The 19,110-nt window shown below is 42.8% G+C and overlaps 1 protein-coding gene across 2 annotated transcripts in view; it reads right to left on the bottom strand.

The window, feature by feature from the left end:
• Positions 1-19,110, bottom strand: part of MED13 (mediator complex subunit 13) — a 54,727-nt gene that overhangs the window by 3,664 nt on the left and 31,953 nt on the right. For both annotated transcript variants that reach the window (XM_054167113.1, XM_009902780.2), the window contains 19 exons: positions 17,750-18,433; positions 13,511-13,727; positions 13,129-13,213; positions 12,661-12,782; positions 11,414-11,504; positions 11,032-11,246; positions 10,416-10,612; positions 8,306-9,222; positions 6,787-6,954; positions 5,471-5,694; positions 4,691-4,880; positions 3,848-4,313; positions 3,004-3,223; positions 2,160-2,351; positions 1,787-2,010; positions 1,055-1,197; positions 677-835; positions 389-574; positions 41-189 (listed from right to left, as the gene is read on the bottom strand). In XM_054167113.1, the coding sequence (XP_054023088.1) occupies positions 41-189; positions 389-574; positions 677-835; positions 1,055-1,197; positions 1,787-2,010; positions 2,160-2,351; positions 3,004-3,223; positions 3,848-4,313; positions 4,691-4,880; positions 5,471-5,694; positions 6,787-6,954; positions 8,306-9,222; positions 10,416-10,612; positions 11,032-11,246; positions 11,414-11,504; positions 12,661-12,782; positions 13,129-13,213; positions 13,511-13,727; positions 17,750-18,433 (4,849 nt within the window). The remainder of the gene's footprint in view (positions 1-40; positions 190-388; positions 575-676; positions 836-1,054; positions 1,198-1,786; positions 2,011-2,159; positions 2,352-3,003; positions 3,224-3,847; positions 4,314-4,690; positions 4,881-5,470; positions 5,695-6,786; positions 6,955-8,305; positions 9,223-10,415; positions 10,613-11,031; positions 11,247-11,413; positions 11,505-12,660; positions 12,783-13,128; positions 13,214-13,510; positions 13,728-17,749; positions 18,434-19,110) is intronic.

Here is a 19,110-nt window from a genome sequence, read left to right as displayed (position 1 = left end):
CACACCACACACAGAGCTCTGTACTTAGTCAAAGAGTTACCTTGCCCATGTCACCTCCATGGGGGTAGTGGGACCCTGGAGAATGTACAGGGGATCCAGTAGGGGATGCAGGGAGGATATTTATAATGTCAGGGTCAAGATCATCTCCAGTGTCTAACAAGTCAAAGATTCCCATTCCGTCTGCTCCATCTTGAAAAAGAACAAGACCAGTGAATTCCTACAGTTCCCTTAGGTACAGGATACAACCCCACATTCTGAAATCAAGTGATTTTCCACAGACATCTTGTGGTTTGCAAGACTAAGACTGTTCAGTCTAATTACAGGGGGAGCAATAAGGGGGGTTTGGGTTGGTTTGTTTTCAAAGCAAGACTAAGTTCAGGCTACTAACCATTGTTTGTGTTAAAGGCCAGATCCAAGTTTTCAGTGGTGTAAGTTGACGAGGCTACTTGCACAGATGCAGATGTGGGAAACACCAGAATGTGAGTGCAGGATGTGTCCTGTGGGGTGTTCAGCTGAGATGTCTGCATGTTCAGAGTGGTGCTGCGTCCAAACACAGAGCCGGTGGAAACAGAATCTTTGAGAGAGAAATCAAGTCATTGCCTTAGTACTACTAAACCCAAGCGATTGCTTCCCTTGTCAAATAAACCACGAACAAAAGAGAGAGCTTCTCAAATACCTGGCATAATAATGAAGGACCCCTGTGGTTCCATTGCCACCAAACAAGCACTGAGAATGCTGGGAGAGTCTGCAGCGGAGATACCACACATTCTGCACATATCTTTTAGTCTCTTACTGAGGGACTGAAGGTTTCGGCGACTCAGCAAACAACTCCAGTCTGAGGAGATAAGGACAGAGGTTTGCCTAGAATAGTGCTTGCTACAGAACAGATATTTCACATGCAAGTGTGTGGTGCAAACGTCACATGTGACAAGTATCAAATACACAAAGGAAGGCTGAAATTATTTAGGCTTTCTTCTAGACACAAGGACGCTTTAGATTACTGGGAAACGAAAGCTTCAGATCGAGTTTGAGACTCCCAGAGCGTTAACATTACCTTTTAATTCCCCGTGTCCTATTCTTCCTAAACGGCCTATTACAACTCTCCATGGCAAAGAGCTCATCTGCACAAGTCCCAGGCACCATTCCCAGAGTTTCTGAAGACCAAGTCTGCGGGCAGAGCCTTTTTTCCTGCGAGCTCTAGAATTAAGAAAGAAAGGAAAACAAAACTAAAACTCACCAAGTTCTTGTTTGCATTAACCCGAACATTGACAGGACCCAAGAATGCTGGGATCAGAGTACAGCAACTGAAACTTTGGGTTATTTCTGGGGGTTTTTGTTTGGGGGTTTTGCATTGGGGTTTGTGGGGGTTTTGGTTTGGGGGTTTTTTTGTTGGGTCTTTGTCGGTTGCTAGGGTGTTTTTTTTAATTGATTTTGGGGTTAGTTTTGTTTGGGTTTTTGGCTGGTTTAGTTTTGGTGTGGTTTTGGGTTGGTGGTTTGTTGGGGTTTTTTTAATTCATCACATTCTGACACGGTCATCAAAAGCGAGCAAGTGTAGGTGAGGAGTATGACCACACACACAAAAATACTCAAGAATTATCTGAAACCAAATAATGTTCTTCTAGAAATTCAGCTTGAAATAATGATACAGCAATAATACAGACAGCTGGTTTTATAACCCAGGGAGTCTGCAAAAGTCAAGAGTTATTCTTACAGCATCATAAACTAATTCTTCAGGAGAAGGAAAGAAGATCTGTAGGCTAAAAACAAATGTAAGTTTAGTTCTCACCTGTTTGGTACATCAATATTAATTATGCAGGTTTCTAACTGTTCTCCATAGAGGTCTGTACAGGATGCAAGAAGCCATCTTTGATCATGAGACAGACAGTAGCCTACAAAGAGCACGTTGTACTTCTGGCCAGCTTCTCCAAAAGTCTCTCCTAGTTCTGTTTGCTTGTCCTTTACAGGAGCCAGTATGAAAGGAGGGGTGTACAGTCGAATACACTCAGGTCTCTATAAAGATGACAGAGCAGACAATGAAGCCTTGGGAAGCAATGCCTCCTAACAACTTTGGTTAGTCATGGTGAAAGACACCAGTGATTTACTAACCAGGGACAACTCTCTGCTCTGTGCATTTGCACAGACACATTACCAATACTCACATCAGGGCTTTTTAGGGCAGTTTCCATGGCTAAACCCGGGCCAAAGCCAGTTAAAGTTTTCACATTGGTGGAAGTTGGAAGAGGTCTCCGACACTGAGTAAAAGCTGAAAATGCCAAAGATTTTAAATGCTGAGTGTAAATCTGCCGGTCTTCGTGCTTCACAGGCTGTAGAAGGTACTGACATGGGACAATCTAGAAGAGATCACAGAGAGAACATCATTAAATGGCTTTTGAGATAGTACTTGGGTGTTGCTATTAGAATCTTACTTTGCAATCAAATTTCTCTGGTTCTTGGATACATCCTACCACTTCTTTCAAAGCTATGTGGGACTCACTCTCTGTGAAATTTTCCTCAGAGAAAAAAAATCATTTGTTTAAAAGAGAATCTTAATGCTCCCTCCAAAAAGCTGCCTTCTGTTAACTGGTTGTGCAGTTACTGCTGACATGACAGTTGGGTGTCTATCAGGAAGGAGCACAGTCTGAAGTCCAGCAGGGTCAGGCTGGCTGGATAGATTCCAGTGATGGAACAAGCAGATTTCACTCAGTATTGGAGTGGGTCACTTCTTTTTCTTTAAGTCTGGCGAGTTTTGCATCTACTACAGAATTGGGCTTTGGTTAATAACACCCAAACTGCTCTAAAAACTATCATCTAAATGATTTAGCAGCTGTAGTAACATTTAATAAGGAACGCATACCACATAACACGTGCGTTAACGCGTACCACGTGCACAACACGTGGGTAATGTTTAGAAAGCAAATGCAACCTTCACTTTCAGGGCATTGTCCCCTCCAAAACACAGCCAAAGAGACTTTGTCCAGCATGGTTCTGTCAACCTTGGCTCACCTGCACAGAAATGATGTTCTTGATGTTAGGAGGAAGGACCTGAACCATCTCCAGGAAGCAGCGCAGAAGGCCAAGTGTCCATAAGCTGGAGGAGCTGCTGTTCTCATCCTTTTTTTCATATGTAAAAGGATCAATTATGTAAACTACAATTGCAGGTGGATAGGTGATAGCATGGGAATCTCCATCTGTGGGGACTCCAACTTTATCACGATCCATAGTGCTGGAAATGAAATTTCAAAACCGGTTACGAGAAGCCAAGGTTGAGAATTCATTTTTGACTTTGCAAGCAACTGTGTCTCACATCGACGTGAAAGAGCTTTGCGTCAGCTGTGGGGTAAGAAACTTTCTTTTCATTGCATTTTTGTAGGTGAGCTTATCAGTTGCTCAGCATCACTTGTCCTTCCTTTAGCCTTCTCTACTCCAGAAGCTCAACAGAACAGAGTTCTAATCCTTCCACTGTTGAACAAACATTTCTACAAGGTCAGTCAGTAAGAGCTGTCGTTACTACTATAATGCTGATAACAGAAAACAGAACTTTGAGATGGTGCCAGTTATCTGTTCCCTCCCACCCTAAAATACAGAAGTGAGTAGTTTGGCAAATTTCTCTCTACAGAGAGAGAAGAAAATAGAAAGTTTATTTTTGTACCACAGCAGACACCAACATGCAGTTAGAACTGTAGCTAACACTGAAACTAATAAGTTTGGCTCCACCAGGGATGAACTAGGAAAAAAAAAAACACATTATTTTTGCTGAGGGGACAGGAGAGTCATTAACAGGCTCACATTAGTTAAGCTGAAGTGTTTGGGGTTTGCCCAAACAAGATCTGACTTTGCAGCTCATTACCTTTCAGAAACTTCTGGATGGGGCTGTGCTGGTGCTGAAGTGGCATCTCCAGACATCCCTGCTGTTTGCAGTGTTGGCTGTTGCTGCTGTCCTCCTGTTTGCCCATTTTGGACTGTTGCAGCCTGAGTGGGCAGGGAGGCAGAAGTGGTATTGTTCATACTGCTGAAAGATGGAAAGGAGGAAGGCTTGCTTGTTGGTATCCCACTGCCCATGTTGGCAGAAGAGGATGATGGGGCAGTGGTGGTCAACGTCGAATTGACTGTAGTAGCTGCAGAAGACATGGCACTGTTTGATGTCACTGTCACAGTACTACTGGTGGGAGCTGCAGGAGCAGAGGATGGAGTGTTGGGATTCCCAGCATTGGCTGTCACTGGGGGCAGAGCAGAGGCCAGCTGGCTGGAGGGAGGGACCAGATTTGTTTGGGAAAGTAAAGAATTGTCCAAAGGCTGAGAAGCAAGATAGGGACCTAAAATTCAGAAAGAAAATAATCAGTATGCATTGATGATTAACACTAGAAAACTGCATAAGTAAGAATGAACAAATACAGTCATAGACCCATTCAGGTTGGAAAAGACCTCAAGATCCTCAAGTCCAACCATTAACCCAGCACTGCCAGGTCACCACCATGCTGTCCCTCAGCACCACCTCTACAAGGTTTTTTCGAACACATCCAGGGAAGGTGATGTCACCACTGCCCTCATTTCTTTTCCTTTACTGCAGTGGAACAAGTGGCAATTTTATGAAATAAGGAGAAAACCAACAACAACAAAACAAACCAACCCCCACCCCAAACAAAAACCCCCCACACACCCCACAAAACAAACACCAAATGAAGTTTCATACCCAGCTCGTATCGGCAAACTTGAGCATACAGTTTGAGTTTGGAAAATGCTTCATTGTTGGCATTAGCTGTCTGGGAGAACCACTCTGTGACCAACTTCTCAGAAAGTTTCTTTGAAGCAGTAGGTCCAACTCTCATGATCCCATCAGGTAATAATTTACAGATAGGCCTGTGCTGACCAAGCCTGCATGACTGCAAGGAAGGTAAAACAGAAGATGTAAGACAAGGAATTTGTAAGCCTTGAAAACTATTAAATATCACAAAAACGAACAGGACAGAAAACTCAGAGTTTAGCTAGGATATTCCTAACTAGCATCTCATTAGTTAGGATATTCCAAACTATCACTTTAAGTCTAGACTACTACACCAGTATGAAACATACTATAGTGATTTTATCGTTTATCTGGGGGTTTTCCTAGTAGTAAAAAAACTCGGGTTGATGCATCAGCTCCTGTAATCGCAAATCACAATGCAAGTCATAGGTGCATTTAATTGATTAACTGCAGCTAAAGCAATTGCGGTGGCAATACAGAGTTTCACCACTGTGTGGCGTTTAGCAGATAGAGACCCCAAGCAGCTACTGCTAAAAGGACTGGTGAGCAGCAAGAACAACGTTATCAGCCAAATGCCTGTTCCTAAAATCCTCCCTAGCAGCTTCCTGAGACAGCATTCTCTGCAAGTGCCTACACCACCCGAGACAAAGCTGATAAGCAGTTATGAGTATGTATAATATACAATCTTTTGAAAACCCATTTCCCTGCTAACTGCCATAAATAATGTACCTCATATATTGCAGTCAGATCCCTAAAGAAGCTTTTTGCTCCATTCAGCAGAGCCTCGTTCTCAGGGCACACCACAACGTAAGCAACATCTCTTTGAGAGCCGTAAGGTTCCAACATCAGCCTCTCCCAGTACGGCAGCGCAAACGGAGACAGCACCAGAAAATCATAATCATAGCCCAACAAAAATGTTGGGATTGGCAGTGGTTCCGGGGACTCATCAGTTCCTGGAAAAGTAAAACAAGTTTTCCAATATATTAGGCATAAAGGTTAAAATTAACACCCTGCTTCTAGGAAACACAAATCAAAAACAAACACCACGAGAGTTCCCAGCATCTAACAGGAAATAGCACTGAGCATAAATGGAAGAGCTCTCGTTGGAACAGAGCCAAATGAAAAACCTGCAGGTATGACCCAACCCTCTGCACAGCAGCATCGGCTCGTCAGGACCTCCAGAAGTTCCACTGTTGTTTCATACTTCTATTGGTACACTGACAATCAGGAATCAGGTCCGGGAAGCCTTGCCCAGAGATTGGTCAAAGGAAGTGGGGCGGTGGGAACTAAAAATAGTCTAAGCAGGTAAAGGACCTGCTTAGGTCCTGTAAAGGACCACAAAAGGAAAACCAAAACAACCTCAAAAACTTGCATTTACAGGTACCCTAACAGTGTAACTACCATGTTCTAAATACAGCTACAAAAGTTCTGCTGGTGAAAGGTCACTCTTCTGCACAGTGGTAAATCAATCTCATATGGTAATGAAGTCAGCTGAAATCTTGAGTGCACAAAATTTACCTTGGATCTCTGTACACCACGTGCACCACGTGTTGGCCACTCCAAATATTTATCACAGACAACACACCGGATAACCTCAGATCTTCCATACAGTTCTGCAACTACTAAGCACTAAAGCACAGTTTTTCAAGCCTTTCAAAGCTACCATTTTTAACTACAGTGTTTTAAGAGTAATTAATGTGGAGTCATTCTTCTGAGTAAAAACACAGAGCAATTACTGTTTTGAACATCAAATCCATCGCTGCAATTTCAGTCCCTCACTCGGAGCAGTGCCAGGTGTCTACAAACAGTGCAACTGAGGCTGTTAATTTTAAACACACATCTTTAACCCATTTGCTGTTTTAAGGGATAGAAATGGTTGCTGTTTTGCTAAGGAGAAGAATCCTCCCCTGTCTAACAGCTCTGGTTAGTTTAAAGAAAGGTCAAACGCTGTTTAGAATTCCAGTAGGCTGAACAGCATCCAGAGCCTGAGGTTTGGTGGCCGGAACAAGCAGAGGTTATGAGAGAGGAGCCCCCGCAGCAGTTACCGTAAGAGCCTCTGCCTGCCATCTTGTGGAACTGCTGCCAGGTGAGGGGCCCCTGGACGCCCCAGGACCGGACCGTTCGCTTCTTCTGAATCGCATCCTGGAGAACTGGCTGGAGCGAGAGGAGCATACGAAGGATGTCCTGGGAACACTGCATGCTCACATCCACAACTGAAAGGGCAAAAACACATTGTCATTGTCTAATGCAACAATGGGATACGAGAAAAGCCCTCCCCAAACGAGCCAGAATCCTGAACCACCTCAATTTTAAACAGTCAATCTCTTCTGAAATGTACATGCAGGCCACAATAGAAGTTAAGCACGCAGAAAGAGTTCTCTCACTTAAAACAAACATAGATTTTTCTTTTCTTTCCTAGAGAGTTTCCCCCCCTTACCAACTGATGACTTAAACTGAGGGAAGGGGAAATAACATTTAAAAACAAAATCCACACGAGTAGCACAGCCTTTAAACAGAGGATTTTCTCTCCAGATAAAGGAGATTGGGCAGACTGCCACCCAGTGCTCACTCCACAGAAGTCAAGGGGAGCCTCCAACAGTCGCAGCCCATTTCATCAGCGTGCCACCACTATGCCATTTAATGCTGTAGAGGGTTTTTACTCTTAAAGCTGACAAAATTTGGTATCATTGCAGAGCCTTCTGCTTAAAAGCATCTTTACATCTTTTAATCTTAAATACCCAGGTCACAGCAACACTGAGTTTTCTCCTGGGTGTCTGAAAACATTGATTTATCTGTAGTCTGGGCTTTTAAACTTAATCCCCCTGACACAGGCACCTAGCTGTGTTTCACTGATAGTCCTCCTCATCCTCATTAACAACTATGAATTGCAGCTACCTGCTATCAAAGTTTTGCATTTCATTGCTCACCCTGCTAGAGCTGCTACTTGAAAAGCCTTACTGAGAGGGAACATATGCAAACACACACAATAAAGGCATTCCATGAGACTGTGTATCATTAGTCAGGCCCTAGAAGGAAAAACCCAAAGATCCCTGGCAGATCTGACATGCCATGAAGGCTACAATAATGCTTTATTTGCCACACATGCCATTAAACTACCATCTCCCCCTTAAAGAACAGGGGGGAACACACCAATTGAATCATAAGTCCTGTGTAATTCTCCCACAGTAGCCTTGACAATAGTCACCATTTGAACCACCTACACTTCCTATGTACACTCATTCCACGGAGCCTCTGTAGATGCAGTCACCAGAAGCTGCTCCACAAGAATTAGCCTAGTGAAGCGCTGTGGACACTTAGTGTGGTCTTACAACACACCTCCAATTTATGTTAGGAATCTATAACTCATGGTAGCCAAGGCCTATACTCTGCTTGGTGTGTGGTACCGGCATAAAATGCTAAAGGAATGGTAATTCTGAACACAGAGGAGTCAATGCAAACGTGCAGGTGAAAAAAGCCTCAACCACCTGAAAAATCACCAAAACCAAACCTTTCCAAAAAATTCATAGGTGCACAAGCAGAAAATGAACAGTTTTAGATATTTACCATTTCTTTTTGACCAGTGGTGCAAGCAAGTAGTTTTCACAAGTGCTTCATCAACTTTCCCTCCTGACATATTGTCCATGAACTGCCGTCCATGTTCCAAGGCTAAGTAGCAGTCATTGCAACAATCCCTTTCTTCTACGCGTACCGGGTTGCTCACTGCACCAACTTTGGGAATGGAATCTTGGTCTGCTGCTCCAAACGGTGAGAACAAGTTGGTGCATTGATCCTGCAGCAACAGTATTAACTCATCAGGCAGCTTCTCGGGTTCTTTCAGTCCTCCACTGCCATGTTCAATAGAAGTAGCTCTGAGAGCTTCAAAGCGTTTTTCTGCTTCTTTGCCGCACTCCGTATTTCGTCCCAGGATATCCAACTCATCTTCGAGAAACAGCCCAGAACTGTTGCCGAATTTTCTATTCATAACAGCACTGAAACCACAGGTACACCTATACTGGGCCTCTTGTGTTGGATCAGGAATGTAAACCCCAACATCAGCACCTTTGATGTTCATATTGCAAACACATATGCAGCAGCTGTCAAAGTTGCAGTCTTTGAAGAGGTTCATGACGGACTCCGAGAGGATGAGATTCACATACAGGCTGTGTGCCTCGGGAATGGAAGGCACGGTTGCAGGTTCGACGGAATTCAGCGGCCTGCAGGTCGATGGGGTGGAAGCTGGGGAGTATAAATCAGAGTTCTCGTACTTGACCGAACCCTGGGCGCTTGCAGGCCCACCAGCTCCACGGGGTGTTCGAGGAGTCCTTGGTGTTCGAGGAGTTGGGAAACGAGGGGTGGAAGGAGAAGGGAGAATTCCAGCTCCACCGTTACTGGGAGGTGCGCTGCTTGGTGGCATCCCGAACGGAGTATGAGTTTGTGGCGTGTAGGCAGGGCCGTACTCTTGATCCATAGTGCTTCCATCACTAACAGCAGCCACAAGGAGAAGGAAATACTTTAAGTACACAACATACTGGTTTTGAAGTTTAAGACTCAAATTTCTAAAGAAGGACCTTCCTAATTAATATCTGCCTTTTCAAACCAGCCTTTCACAATCCACAGCGAGATTTTCATTCCCTAAGGAACTTCAAGAGCATTTGTTCTAAATGACTTTGCAGGACTCCCACTGGCAGCACTGTTAAAGAATCTTTCCCCACCTCCTTCCCTCTTTTCCTTTGCACAAAGCTTCCAGGGAACAAGTGTGGTCAGAATAAATTACAAAGTCTGAAAGGACACCTTTTTTCTTCATGTTTTATTTACATGTGGTGTTGGAACACACCAAGGAAATATAGCAGCACTGTCAATGGCAGATTCAGCTGGATCCAGGAGGAAAGCATCACCTGGAAACGTTTAGTGTTTTCTTTCCTAAGCAGCTGAGTATCTCTCCAAAGACCTATAAGGCTAACGACACCTGGAAACACGCTACTTAGGAGTGACCTTAACAGAAGCAACATATTTACTGCAAGGTTTAACATTCCTCTCATTTTATGAATAAATACACAGCCTCCTTGTTACCTAATCCATTTATAGCAGCTACTAATGCAGAAGAGAAAGAGGACTCAATCTTTTCTTCAAGAAGAACTGCCAGCAAGACCATCACCACCAAATGCAGCCTACAGATATGCCTACTGCAGTACTGCTGTTACCAGGCAATGTCACACTGGGCACAGCTTCCAGTCAAGGGAAATGTTTCCCTAGTCCCAGCAGAGCTGAGATTATTGCTACTTATGAAAAGAACTTAAGAAACAGAAGCACCACCTACTAAGCCCTTGCAGTACCTACAACAGCACCGCAGAAGCAAAGTCCCAAGTTTACATTTATCTTGATTGTTACCATCTTCATTACTTATTAAAACTGGACTTGCACCATTAAGTTTCCCCAAGAAGCCTTTAAATGAGACAATGAATAAAATGTATGCACAGTTAAGAAGCTATTTGAGAAGACAGCCTTGTACAGTAAGGTTTCATAGTAAGGATTTTTTTAAGGCTCTTGCCAGTTGTGTCAACAGTGTGCTTTGATAAATACTTCTCATTACAAATTTATAAACAACTAAAATTTAGGAGCACTTCCTACAACTGACCACTTTATATAGCTGAACAATTTGTGGCACAGGTCATACCCATCTTTGATGAATGGCATGGCAGGTCCTGGAGGAAGTAAATCCAACTTTCCCACAGCCCAGCTCTGGCGATAAATGCATTCTTCTGGCAGTTTGATGGGAGGAAGACACTGGCTGGGAAGTGTCTTCAGTGGTGCGAACATGGAACATCCCACTAAAGCTTGACAGTTCTCAGGTTTATAAACATAAGAATAATCCTGGAAGCCAGACATGGTAAAGCATCAGCATGTAAGTTAGTTCACTTCAGCAACTGAAACGCTTCTCAAGAAAAGTGTGACCAAGTCACAGTAGTTCCATAATATTAAATCCTGAATTAGATTTATATCCACAGCATTCACAGCCACAACTCTCCAAAAAGCAGTACACAACACAAACCAAACAACGAATTACTACTGCTGAAATGCATTCCTTCAGCTTCCTAATGAGGTATTACACCTCAAGTTGAAGTAGTAAAATACTGCATACTACTTCACAGAGCATGCATTACCTGCTCCAGTATAGCACGGGACACAAGGTACAAATTGTAGTTAATTTCCCACAGTTCCTATTCAGGGTTAAGTAATAAACTGAACAACAATAATCAGAAACATTTATCAGGGCTATCAGCACTTCCTACCTTTATTTCAGCAGGTTTGGGGCTGCAGAAACCCTCATCTACTTCAATTCTGAACTGAGCTCCCACACTAGAGCTATTCCCTTCAAGTACTGTTCCTCCAAGTGTAGTGTCCATGCTGCCATATTCCTTATTATTCATGTTCATGGGAGAAAAGCCCATAATATGTTGTTCCAGGGAAGGTGGAGTTGGATACATTTTATGGAGATCTGCAGTGCCTAATGTCAGATTAGAAACAGGCTTTAGAGCATGAAAACATTTTGAAGTATTTCCTTAGTCTTAAAATTTCAGTAGGGCAAATGAAGCGTAGGTTTCCAAATTCCCCCAACGTATTAGCAACTGTTTAGAGCTAGTATTCTGTTTAGAAAGAACAAATAAAGCTTACTTATGCATGACAGTGGGTCTAGATTTCCTGCTTTTGCCTCTTTGCAGTTGGATTTGTCATCAGCACCATTCACTGTTCTTTTAGATCCAGGCTACAAAAGAAGCGTTGTAATAAAAATCACTTCAGATATGAAAAGACAGCTTCAGGTTTGCTGCTAACAGGAAGTATCATGTGCAGGGAACAGACAAAGCTGAGACATTGCATGGTGTTTACAAAAATTAAAATAGACCAGAAGGCCAGTGTTAGCAGGTGGGGTTACACTTGTCCTCTCCTAATTCTTGTAACTCAAGGAATGCTCTCCCATCAAGTCATGACGCTACTAAAATGAAAGACCAGTTATAAAAGAACTCTCAGCCTCTTAGCAGACATTAAAAATAGCTAAATAGGGCTGCCCACAGCCTAGCAGAAAAAACCCTTACATGTTCCCACAACCATGCTAACATTACTGATGTTACCACTGAGAAACACAAATCCTGGAACAAGAGGTGCTGTTGAAATGAAAAGAATGAGGGATATTTTACAGTTTTTAGTCAGTACTGAAGTCTATAGAAAATGAAAGTCTTCAGGTTTAAGAGCAAATACTCTGCTTTATGTAATGATGACCTTTGATGGCTGCTAAGATCCTTCAGCCCTTACTCAGCTACAGCTCCCATTAAAGTTGATGGGCATTTTGTCTGGGTAAGGGGATTTAGGATTAAGGATGGAGCAAAGTACAGTTCAGAAAAGACAACTGATTACCAACAGTATTGAAATAGAAACTAGAAAGATAATGGATTCAGAGCTATCAGAGACTGCAAGAGAAGCTGTTCCAAGAGAATAGCTGCTGCAATGAAGCAGCTTATTTGGCAGAATGTCCATGTGTTTAATGTCTCTTCTCTTTCAGGAGCTGTTTGTTTTGTTCCAGTATTACCTTTCTTAACTAGTTAAACAGAACCCAGCCATGGGAAAAGGAGCACTAGTTGCACTGTGGAATCTGTAAAATAACAGCTGAAGGTATATTCAGGAAGGATATACTGTCTGGAGTGTGAGGATACAAGATCAAAAGCCTGTTTGTATCCAAACTACGATTGTATGACTCAAGCAGAGCAGCTCGTCTGCCACACAGGAGCCACAGCTCTTGCTCAGACTCTTGTTTTGCAACCTCTCCAACAAATGCAAAAAGCCTCCAACCCGAAACCACAAAAAGACAGACTCGCTCCTTGCAGCTTTTTGTCTAGCAGCTGCCTCTACTCTTGCACATCACTTACTGTTAGTTCATCTTCATCAGAATTGAAGAGATTGTCAAGGTCAGTGTAAGAGACCACTAAGTCTGTTTCATGGAACAGGCTGGTTGATGCAGTGCGAGCATGAGCAGCAATACGTTGGGCATCTAGAAAGAAAAGCAATTATTACGAAAGCATTGCCAATATACATTCATTAAAACACTATTAGCACAACTGGGGAAGCAGGGGGAAGCAGGGCACTCTCAGTTCCACTCAGCTACCTTACAGATAAGCGAGGTCCCTTCAAGTTTGTAACATTTGGGCTTTATAGCAAACATTTAGGTGCAAGGTGCAACAAAGAAAATGTGTTCCCAGCCAATTCCTAATCCTGATGGTACAGGGAAACACAAACCACAAAGTAAGAACATAACAGCCTGGGAGAGCCTACTGACTATTCAAGGGATCATTAACACAGAACAATTTTTAGAAGTGGAAAAAAATAAGCCTCTTTACCTTGCTTGACAGAAGGACTAAACAGAGACATAGCATCCTCTCCTTCATGGGATAAAACAGTAACACTGGATGTCCCATCCTCGGCCTGGGAAAAAAAGGCAGAAAAGATTGCTGTAATTAATTGTGGGTGGGGACCTTTTTATCTCCCAGTGAGAATTCTTATACATATCAGAGGCATCAGGTTCTCATTAGCCTTCTAGCTCAGGCAAGGTGTAGTCTGGGGGTCTGGTTAGTGGTACTCGCTCAAGGAGTAGGAGGCTTGGCATACAACACCACGCACCAGCACACTTCTGAATACCGAGAAGGACTCGATTGATACTTGGTGACCAAAGCAATTTGGTTCAGTCACACTGCTGATTTGCATCCTCAGTCCTTCACTCACCTTATGTTTCTTCCCAGCTTCCCTCTCAATGTTCTGCCTGTCTTTTTTACTGTCAGGAAATAAGAATTCCACATCTCCATCAACAAAGGCGTAAGGATCGATTTCAGGTTCCTGGTCAGCTTCCGTGGCTACTGCTGCTAGGTATTGGTTTTTACTCTGATACTGTTGCACCAGTTCATCTGAAACCTTTAAAGGTTTCCTACATTGCACCATTAATCTGAACAGAAGGGGAAAAAAAATCACAGAATAAGATTTGTCATTTATTATGTGGAGGTACTTTTGCTATCACACAGCCTTTTACAAGAACAACATCTTCCCACTTCCTTCCTTCCCACCCCAACCTCAGAAAACTTTTTTGGGAAAAAGATTAAGTCATTACTCATTTAATTTAACCTCCTTACACCAGTCAGATACAGCAGGGTGATTCATTCTGCCCATCTCTCCTCAAGCACTGTCAATTCAGATAAAGATTAGTAATTTATCCCTGGTCATAGCTGTCATTTAATATAAAGTACAGACGTATTAAGCTATCCATATCCACTAAAAGAAACTCACCAGGTTAAAAAATTACCCATTGCCAGTCCCCATCCACGTCCAAATGACCAGGAAGAAGTGACTAAGACTCATTTTTTTTCCTATTTTAGGAATCTAACTCCTGCACATTCAGTTCATTTAAATGGACAAAGCATGCCACCTGTGTCTGCCCCAACAGACACCGACACTGGTGTACACAAAGCCTGGCTATCCAAAGCAACAACCACTCTTACAGCACACGAATGTCACTGTTCAGTGGTCATTTATATCACTTACATCAATACAAATGAAGCTTACAGCACACCAATATCTCATTTGCTAATTGGAATAATAGAGACATATTTGCTTCGGTCAGCATTTTTCTTTGTTTAACATTTGGTGCCAAAAATGTGAGTCAACTGCATAGAAATTAAGTATCTGTATCAGGATTATTAGTTTCACAGACACAAGATTGCACCAGCAGAAAGAGATATTGGCAAGCAGAAAATCATCTTATGATTATCAGCTCTACACATGCCCCTCTAATTTCTGCCCCCTAAACAAACTTCATTCTAATCTATCCAGGTAGACAAAAGTCACCACATGAGGAAGGTATTCAGGAGTAGTTCTGGAGTCGACTAATAATGCAGGTAAAACAACTTCTTCTTACTCAGGCCCCCCTTTCTCCCAGACAGCAGTAAGAAATAGTCACTAAAGTCTCACACATGAAATGAAAAAGGGACATTGAAAAGATGAAGATCACAGAGGGATATTTCAAGTCCAAACACAGGTCCAACCTGTCCCTTTCATTCTCGAGCCTCTGCCCAAAAGGAAATGCTACCTTTTTAGACAGCAAAAATTTAATAGGTCTCACAATTAGTAGAGCTGAGTTTTGACAGCCTGATGCAGACACTAACCTGGAGTTTAGAACAGACAGGCCTACATTTCTCCTCTGACAGACCAGGAAGAAAGAAAAGCATCCTACAGTACAATTCAGAGAGCTCAGCCTTGGAATTCTGCACACAAAAGGGCACAGTGATTCCTCAGAGTCCTCCTCACTGCCCTGTACATCCCTGTCTACTGTGTGATGTGAGAAAGGCCATAGAAACAGTTCTGCTGCGTCAAAAGACTTCCTAGAAACAAGCTTTCCAAAGCAGCACCTCACAGCCAACACCACTGTCAAATCCATCCATGCTGGTCAACCACACTCAATAAAATCTTGTTTTAGCACGGCCACCACAGCACAACTGCCCCAGACAACAGTGCAGGGGGTATGACTTTGTGGCTAGCACCATCAGCTTTATGTCTGCAGCAGCATTCAATGAAGTTGAGGATTTCCTCTCTCCTAAACCCTGCAAAAATTAACTGGGAGGCAGGGGGAAGGCAGGACTTTCTAGGAACAAGGAATTAAACACCAAGAAAAACACATAGTGGTCAATAGCCAGATATTCTGAGGGGAAAATAAAATCAAATATGCTCAGGAAGTTGCTAAATTGAACTAGAAGCCATAGAAGGAAAGATCATGTCTTAAACAGAAAAAAGATTCTGAAATAGAGCACATCTTCCACGATCTGCTTGGCTGAGATGAATTCAAGGCAAGAAAAGCACTAAAAACCCTACAAATGAACATCTTGAAAGCATTGAGCCATGCTCTAGCTAATGTAAACTCTGAAACACTGAACACAAAAGATATGGCTAAGAAAATGTGTACAAGAACAGACCAACAGCTACAGCATATTTACTTCTCCTGACAGCTTTCCTACGCAGCAAAGGCAATGTGACTGCCATCGGTGGCTTTCCACTGCCAGCAACAAAACACAACACCAACATAAAACTTCAGCCTTGTGAGTAGCTGCTTCAGCAATTCTGCCACAAACTGAGTACACTGACTCCTAATAACAAGAGAGAAAACCCTCAATAACTTGATACTGGGCACATTAAGAGGCTCCTCTCACCTGAACAGGGTGTGGGGGGAAATAAATCTCTTTTTTTTTTGAATGAGGAGGGGGGGGAAAAATATCCAGAGCAAGCAAGAGGATAGAGGCAACTTTGGGTGCATTTGAGAAGCGTTTTTAAATCCCTTGGGCTCAACCCTAAGCCAAAGTTTGTCACCTCTTCATCCAGGTCCCAATCCCGTTAAGTTCAGAGTGCTGTTAACAGCCCTGTCAGCACCTGTTGCCTCCCATTACCACCCTGTTCCTGCAGCATGTCCTCACAAGGAAGTGTTGCAAAAGATGGATGACAGCAAAAATTTCCTGGGCAGCAGGGGAGACACAACCCAGAAGGCCAAGTGGGTTGGTTTCAGGCTTTTGTTCTTATGGTTTGGGTGGAGTTTTTTGTTTGTTTGGTAATATTTTTTTTTGGGGTGATCTTATTAGGGGGAATTTGCTTTAAGTGATAAAGAAAATCCATGTTTACTCAATTCTGCAGTAAAACAGAGCTCAAATGGAATATTAAACCAACCAGTGTTAGCATTTTCATCCATAATTTATTAAAACTTAGTCTAAAATTGTGACAAATTCCTTTATCCTGGCTGAAACAGATAGCAATATTTTATAACTTGGTGCTAGGTAACACTAGCTCTCAGAAACAATGGCTTTAAGCTTGAGGAGGGCAGAATTAGGCTGGATATTAGGAAGAAATTCTTTACAGTGAGACACTGGAACAGGCTGCCCATGGAGGCTGTGGATGCCCCCTGCCTGGAGGTATTCAAGGCCAGGTTGGATGAGGCCTTAAGCAACCTGGTCTTGTGCTCCTGCTCATGGCAGGGGGGTTGGAACTAGGTGATCTTTAAAGGTCCCTTCCAACCTATGAATCTCTAAATAAAATCTGCCTACTCAACAAAAGCCTGGGTTTAAGCAATTGCTACATATACTTTATGTGGTCTCAAATACATTTCCTGTGGCTCAAAGGCTGAAGTTTTAACAAGGATCTAGTCTGACTGTCTCAATATCTCTCCAAGTTAGGCAAGATTTGTTTAATGAGTGAGGGTTTCCCACATGATCTGAGGTCCAAAAGCAGTCACAGTAAACACAGCAGACACCTGTTTTCTCTGAATGATAACCTGAAATCCTCAAGTCCTTTGAACACCCCCAGAGAGACCAGTTTGTTGCTTCCTCCAAAGAGAAATGTCTGACACTAGAAAATAGTGGCAGCCTAAAGGAAAGTTAACATCTTCCAGGGAATCAGCTTAGTTTCCTCATTGTTCCCCATCAGCCATTTAAATATATCTCTTCTGAAGAAAGACAAAAGCTGAATTGAGGTAGAAGCAGCTTTAACAGGAGGAGTCTGCAGCTGAGCCCATCCATGCTTTCTTCAAATAATAAAGAAAGCAAATATTGAAATGAGAAAGTTTGTGGGAGGGTTTTTTTAAGGAAGAAGGGAGCCAGGGGGAATTTGAAGTCCCCAATAGGTATAATTCAGCTACAGATTAATTTTGTAGTAGAAAGATGAACTTTGTTGCCATCTGCTAAATCTGAGTTCTAATGAGAAAAAGCTGCAAAGTTTTCCAACACATCTGACTGTGCTTCCCGCTCTCATTTCACAGCTAGCATTTCCTTGTACACAGACAGCACAGTTATGCTCACACTCAGCGTTGCTGCTCAAGCTGATGAGAACCACATTATGCCTTATTGACAAGTTTACTTCTACCAAGAAACTACAGCCTTTGGCCCTTCAGCTTCCTCACTTTCTCACATTACTACCACAGCATTAAGCACTACTTACTCTGTAACTGATGTTACATTTTCCTGTCCAGCAGGTATTACTGGATCATCTCTCAACTTGTCATTTGGAAGCTGAGGCGGTAAGAATTCCACATCCTTTTTCTTTGGAACTTTGTAATACTTCCAAGTGGTATCAGCTTCGTCTTCCTCCAAATTGACTGCAGTACCAACATACATTGTAGGCTCTATAACTTCAGGGAACTGAGCTGGAAAAGGCTGAGACAAGCCATCGAGTCTGTCTTCCATTGCTTTCGTGGGAACCAAGGGGTCTGGTGTTGGCATCTGGTAGAAATGTTGACTCTGAGGAGTAGAAGGAGCTTTAGCCACCCCTTCATCGACGACGTCACAGGGGTGAGGACTGAGCGGTGGTGGCTGAGGTGAATTTGCCATTTCAGCACTATGCATCTGAGGAGTCTTTGCTACATCATTAGTTCGGATATTTGAAAATCTGACTTGACTGTCTGGTGCAGCCATCACCAGCCTCTGACTGGCTGAATCTGCCTCCATCGCAACATCGTCACTGAGCGACACACGATGATGAAAAGGAGTCAAAGGGCGTTTCTGTGGCTTATCCCCTTTGTCTTGCTTCTCATTCGTCTTGTGCTTTGGAGCTGCTTGCTGTTGTGGGCCCACAGGTGGTGCCTGCCCCTGTTGACCTGAATTTCTTGGTTTGAGATTTTTGTGCCTGCAGAATTAACATAGGGGGAAATACTTCACATTAATCTGTCAAATATGTCTATCAGGTTCTTTTTCACTAGATAAGACGCTGCTTCGAAGCCATTAAACAGCTGATCACAGAAGACTGAAACTGCTACCATTATAAAATGAGGCTGCCTCTGACTGGAACTTCAGTGGAACAACTTGAGTAGCACGGCAAGGTTTTAGAACGCCATTTAAAAAGCTTGAAAAGCTGTCCTATGAGCCAAACACACACACAATCCCCATAACTGGAGACTATTTTATAACTGCTTTTAACAGAGATAGTCACATGAACACGCTGTCGCTTTTGACTTCTGCCAACACTGATGAATCAGTAGAGCAACACAGCAATTGGTGAATGGCTTCTTCAATTCAAGCCTCAACGCTAACCAATAGTGCTGCCCCAAGTCTTTATGGGTTAAGGAGTGGAAAATTAACATCAAGTGTCTAGAAGCCAAGCTCAGTCCTACAAAAGCTATTTTGAAGCTTTTGTTGCTATTTACAGACAAATTCAGCAGGCATAGAAAAAAAAGGAAAGCTTGGTGTCTAGCCTGCATTAATACAGTTGGTTTTTTCCAGTGTAAATGCACTTGAACTTAAACATTTCATCTTGAAGTTCCAGATAGCAAGTTTCTAGACCATCTGACAGAATGAAAGCTGTGC

Source organism: Dryobates pubescens, chromosome 13 (assembly GCF_014839835.1).
Source record: "Dryobates pubescens isolate bDryPub1 chromosome 13, bDryPub1.pri, whole genome shotgun sequence".
NCBI lineage: Eukaryota > Metazoa > Chordata > Aves > Piciformes > Picidae > Dryobates > Dryobates pubescens.
The sequence above is the reverse complement of the archived record's forward strand: the minus strand, read 5'-3'. Positions and strand labels throughout refer to the sequence as shown.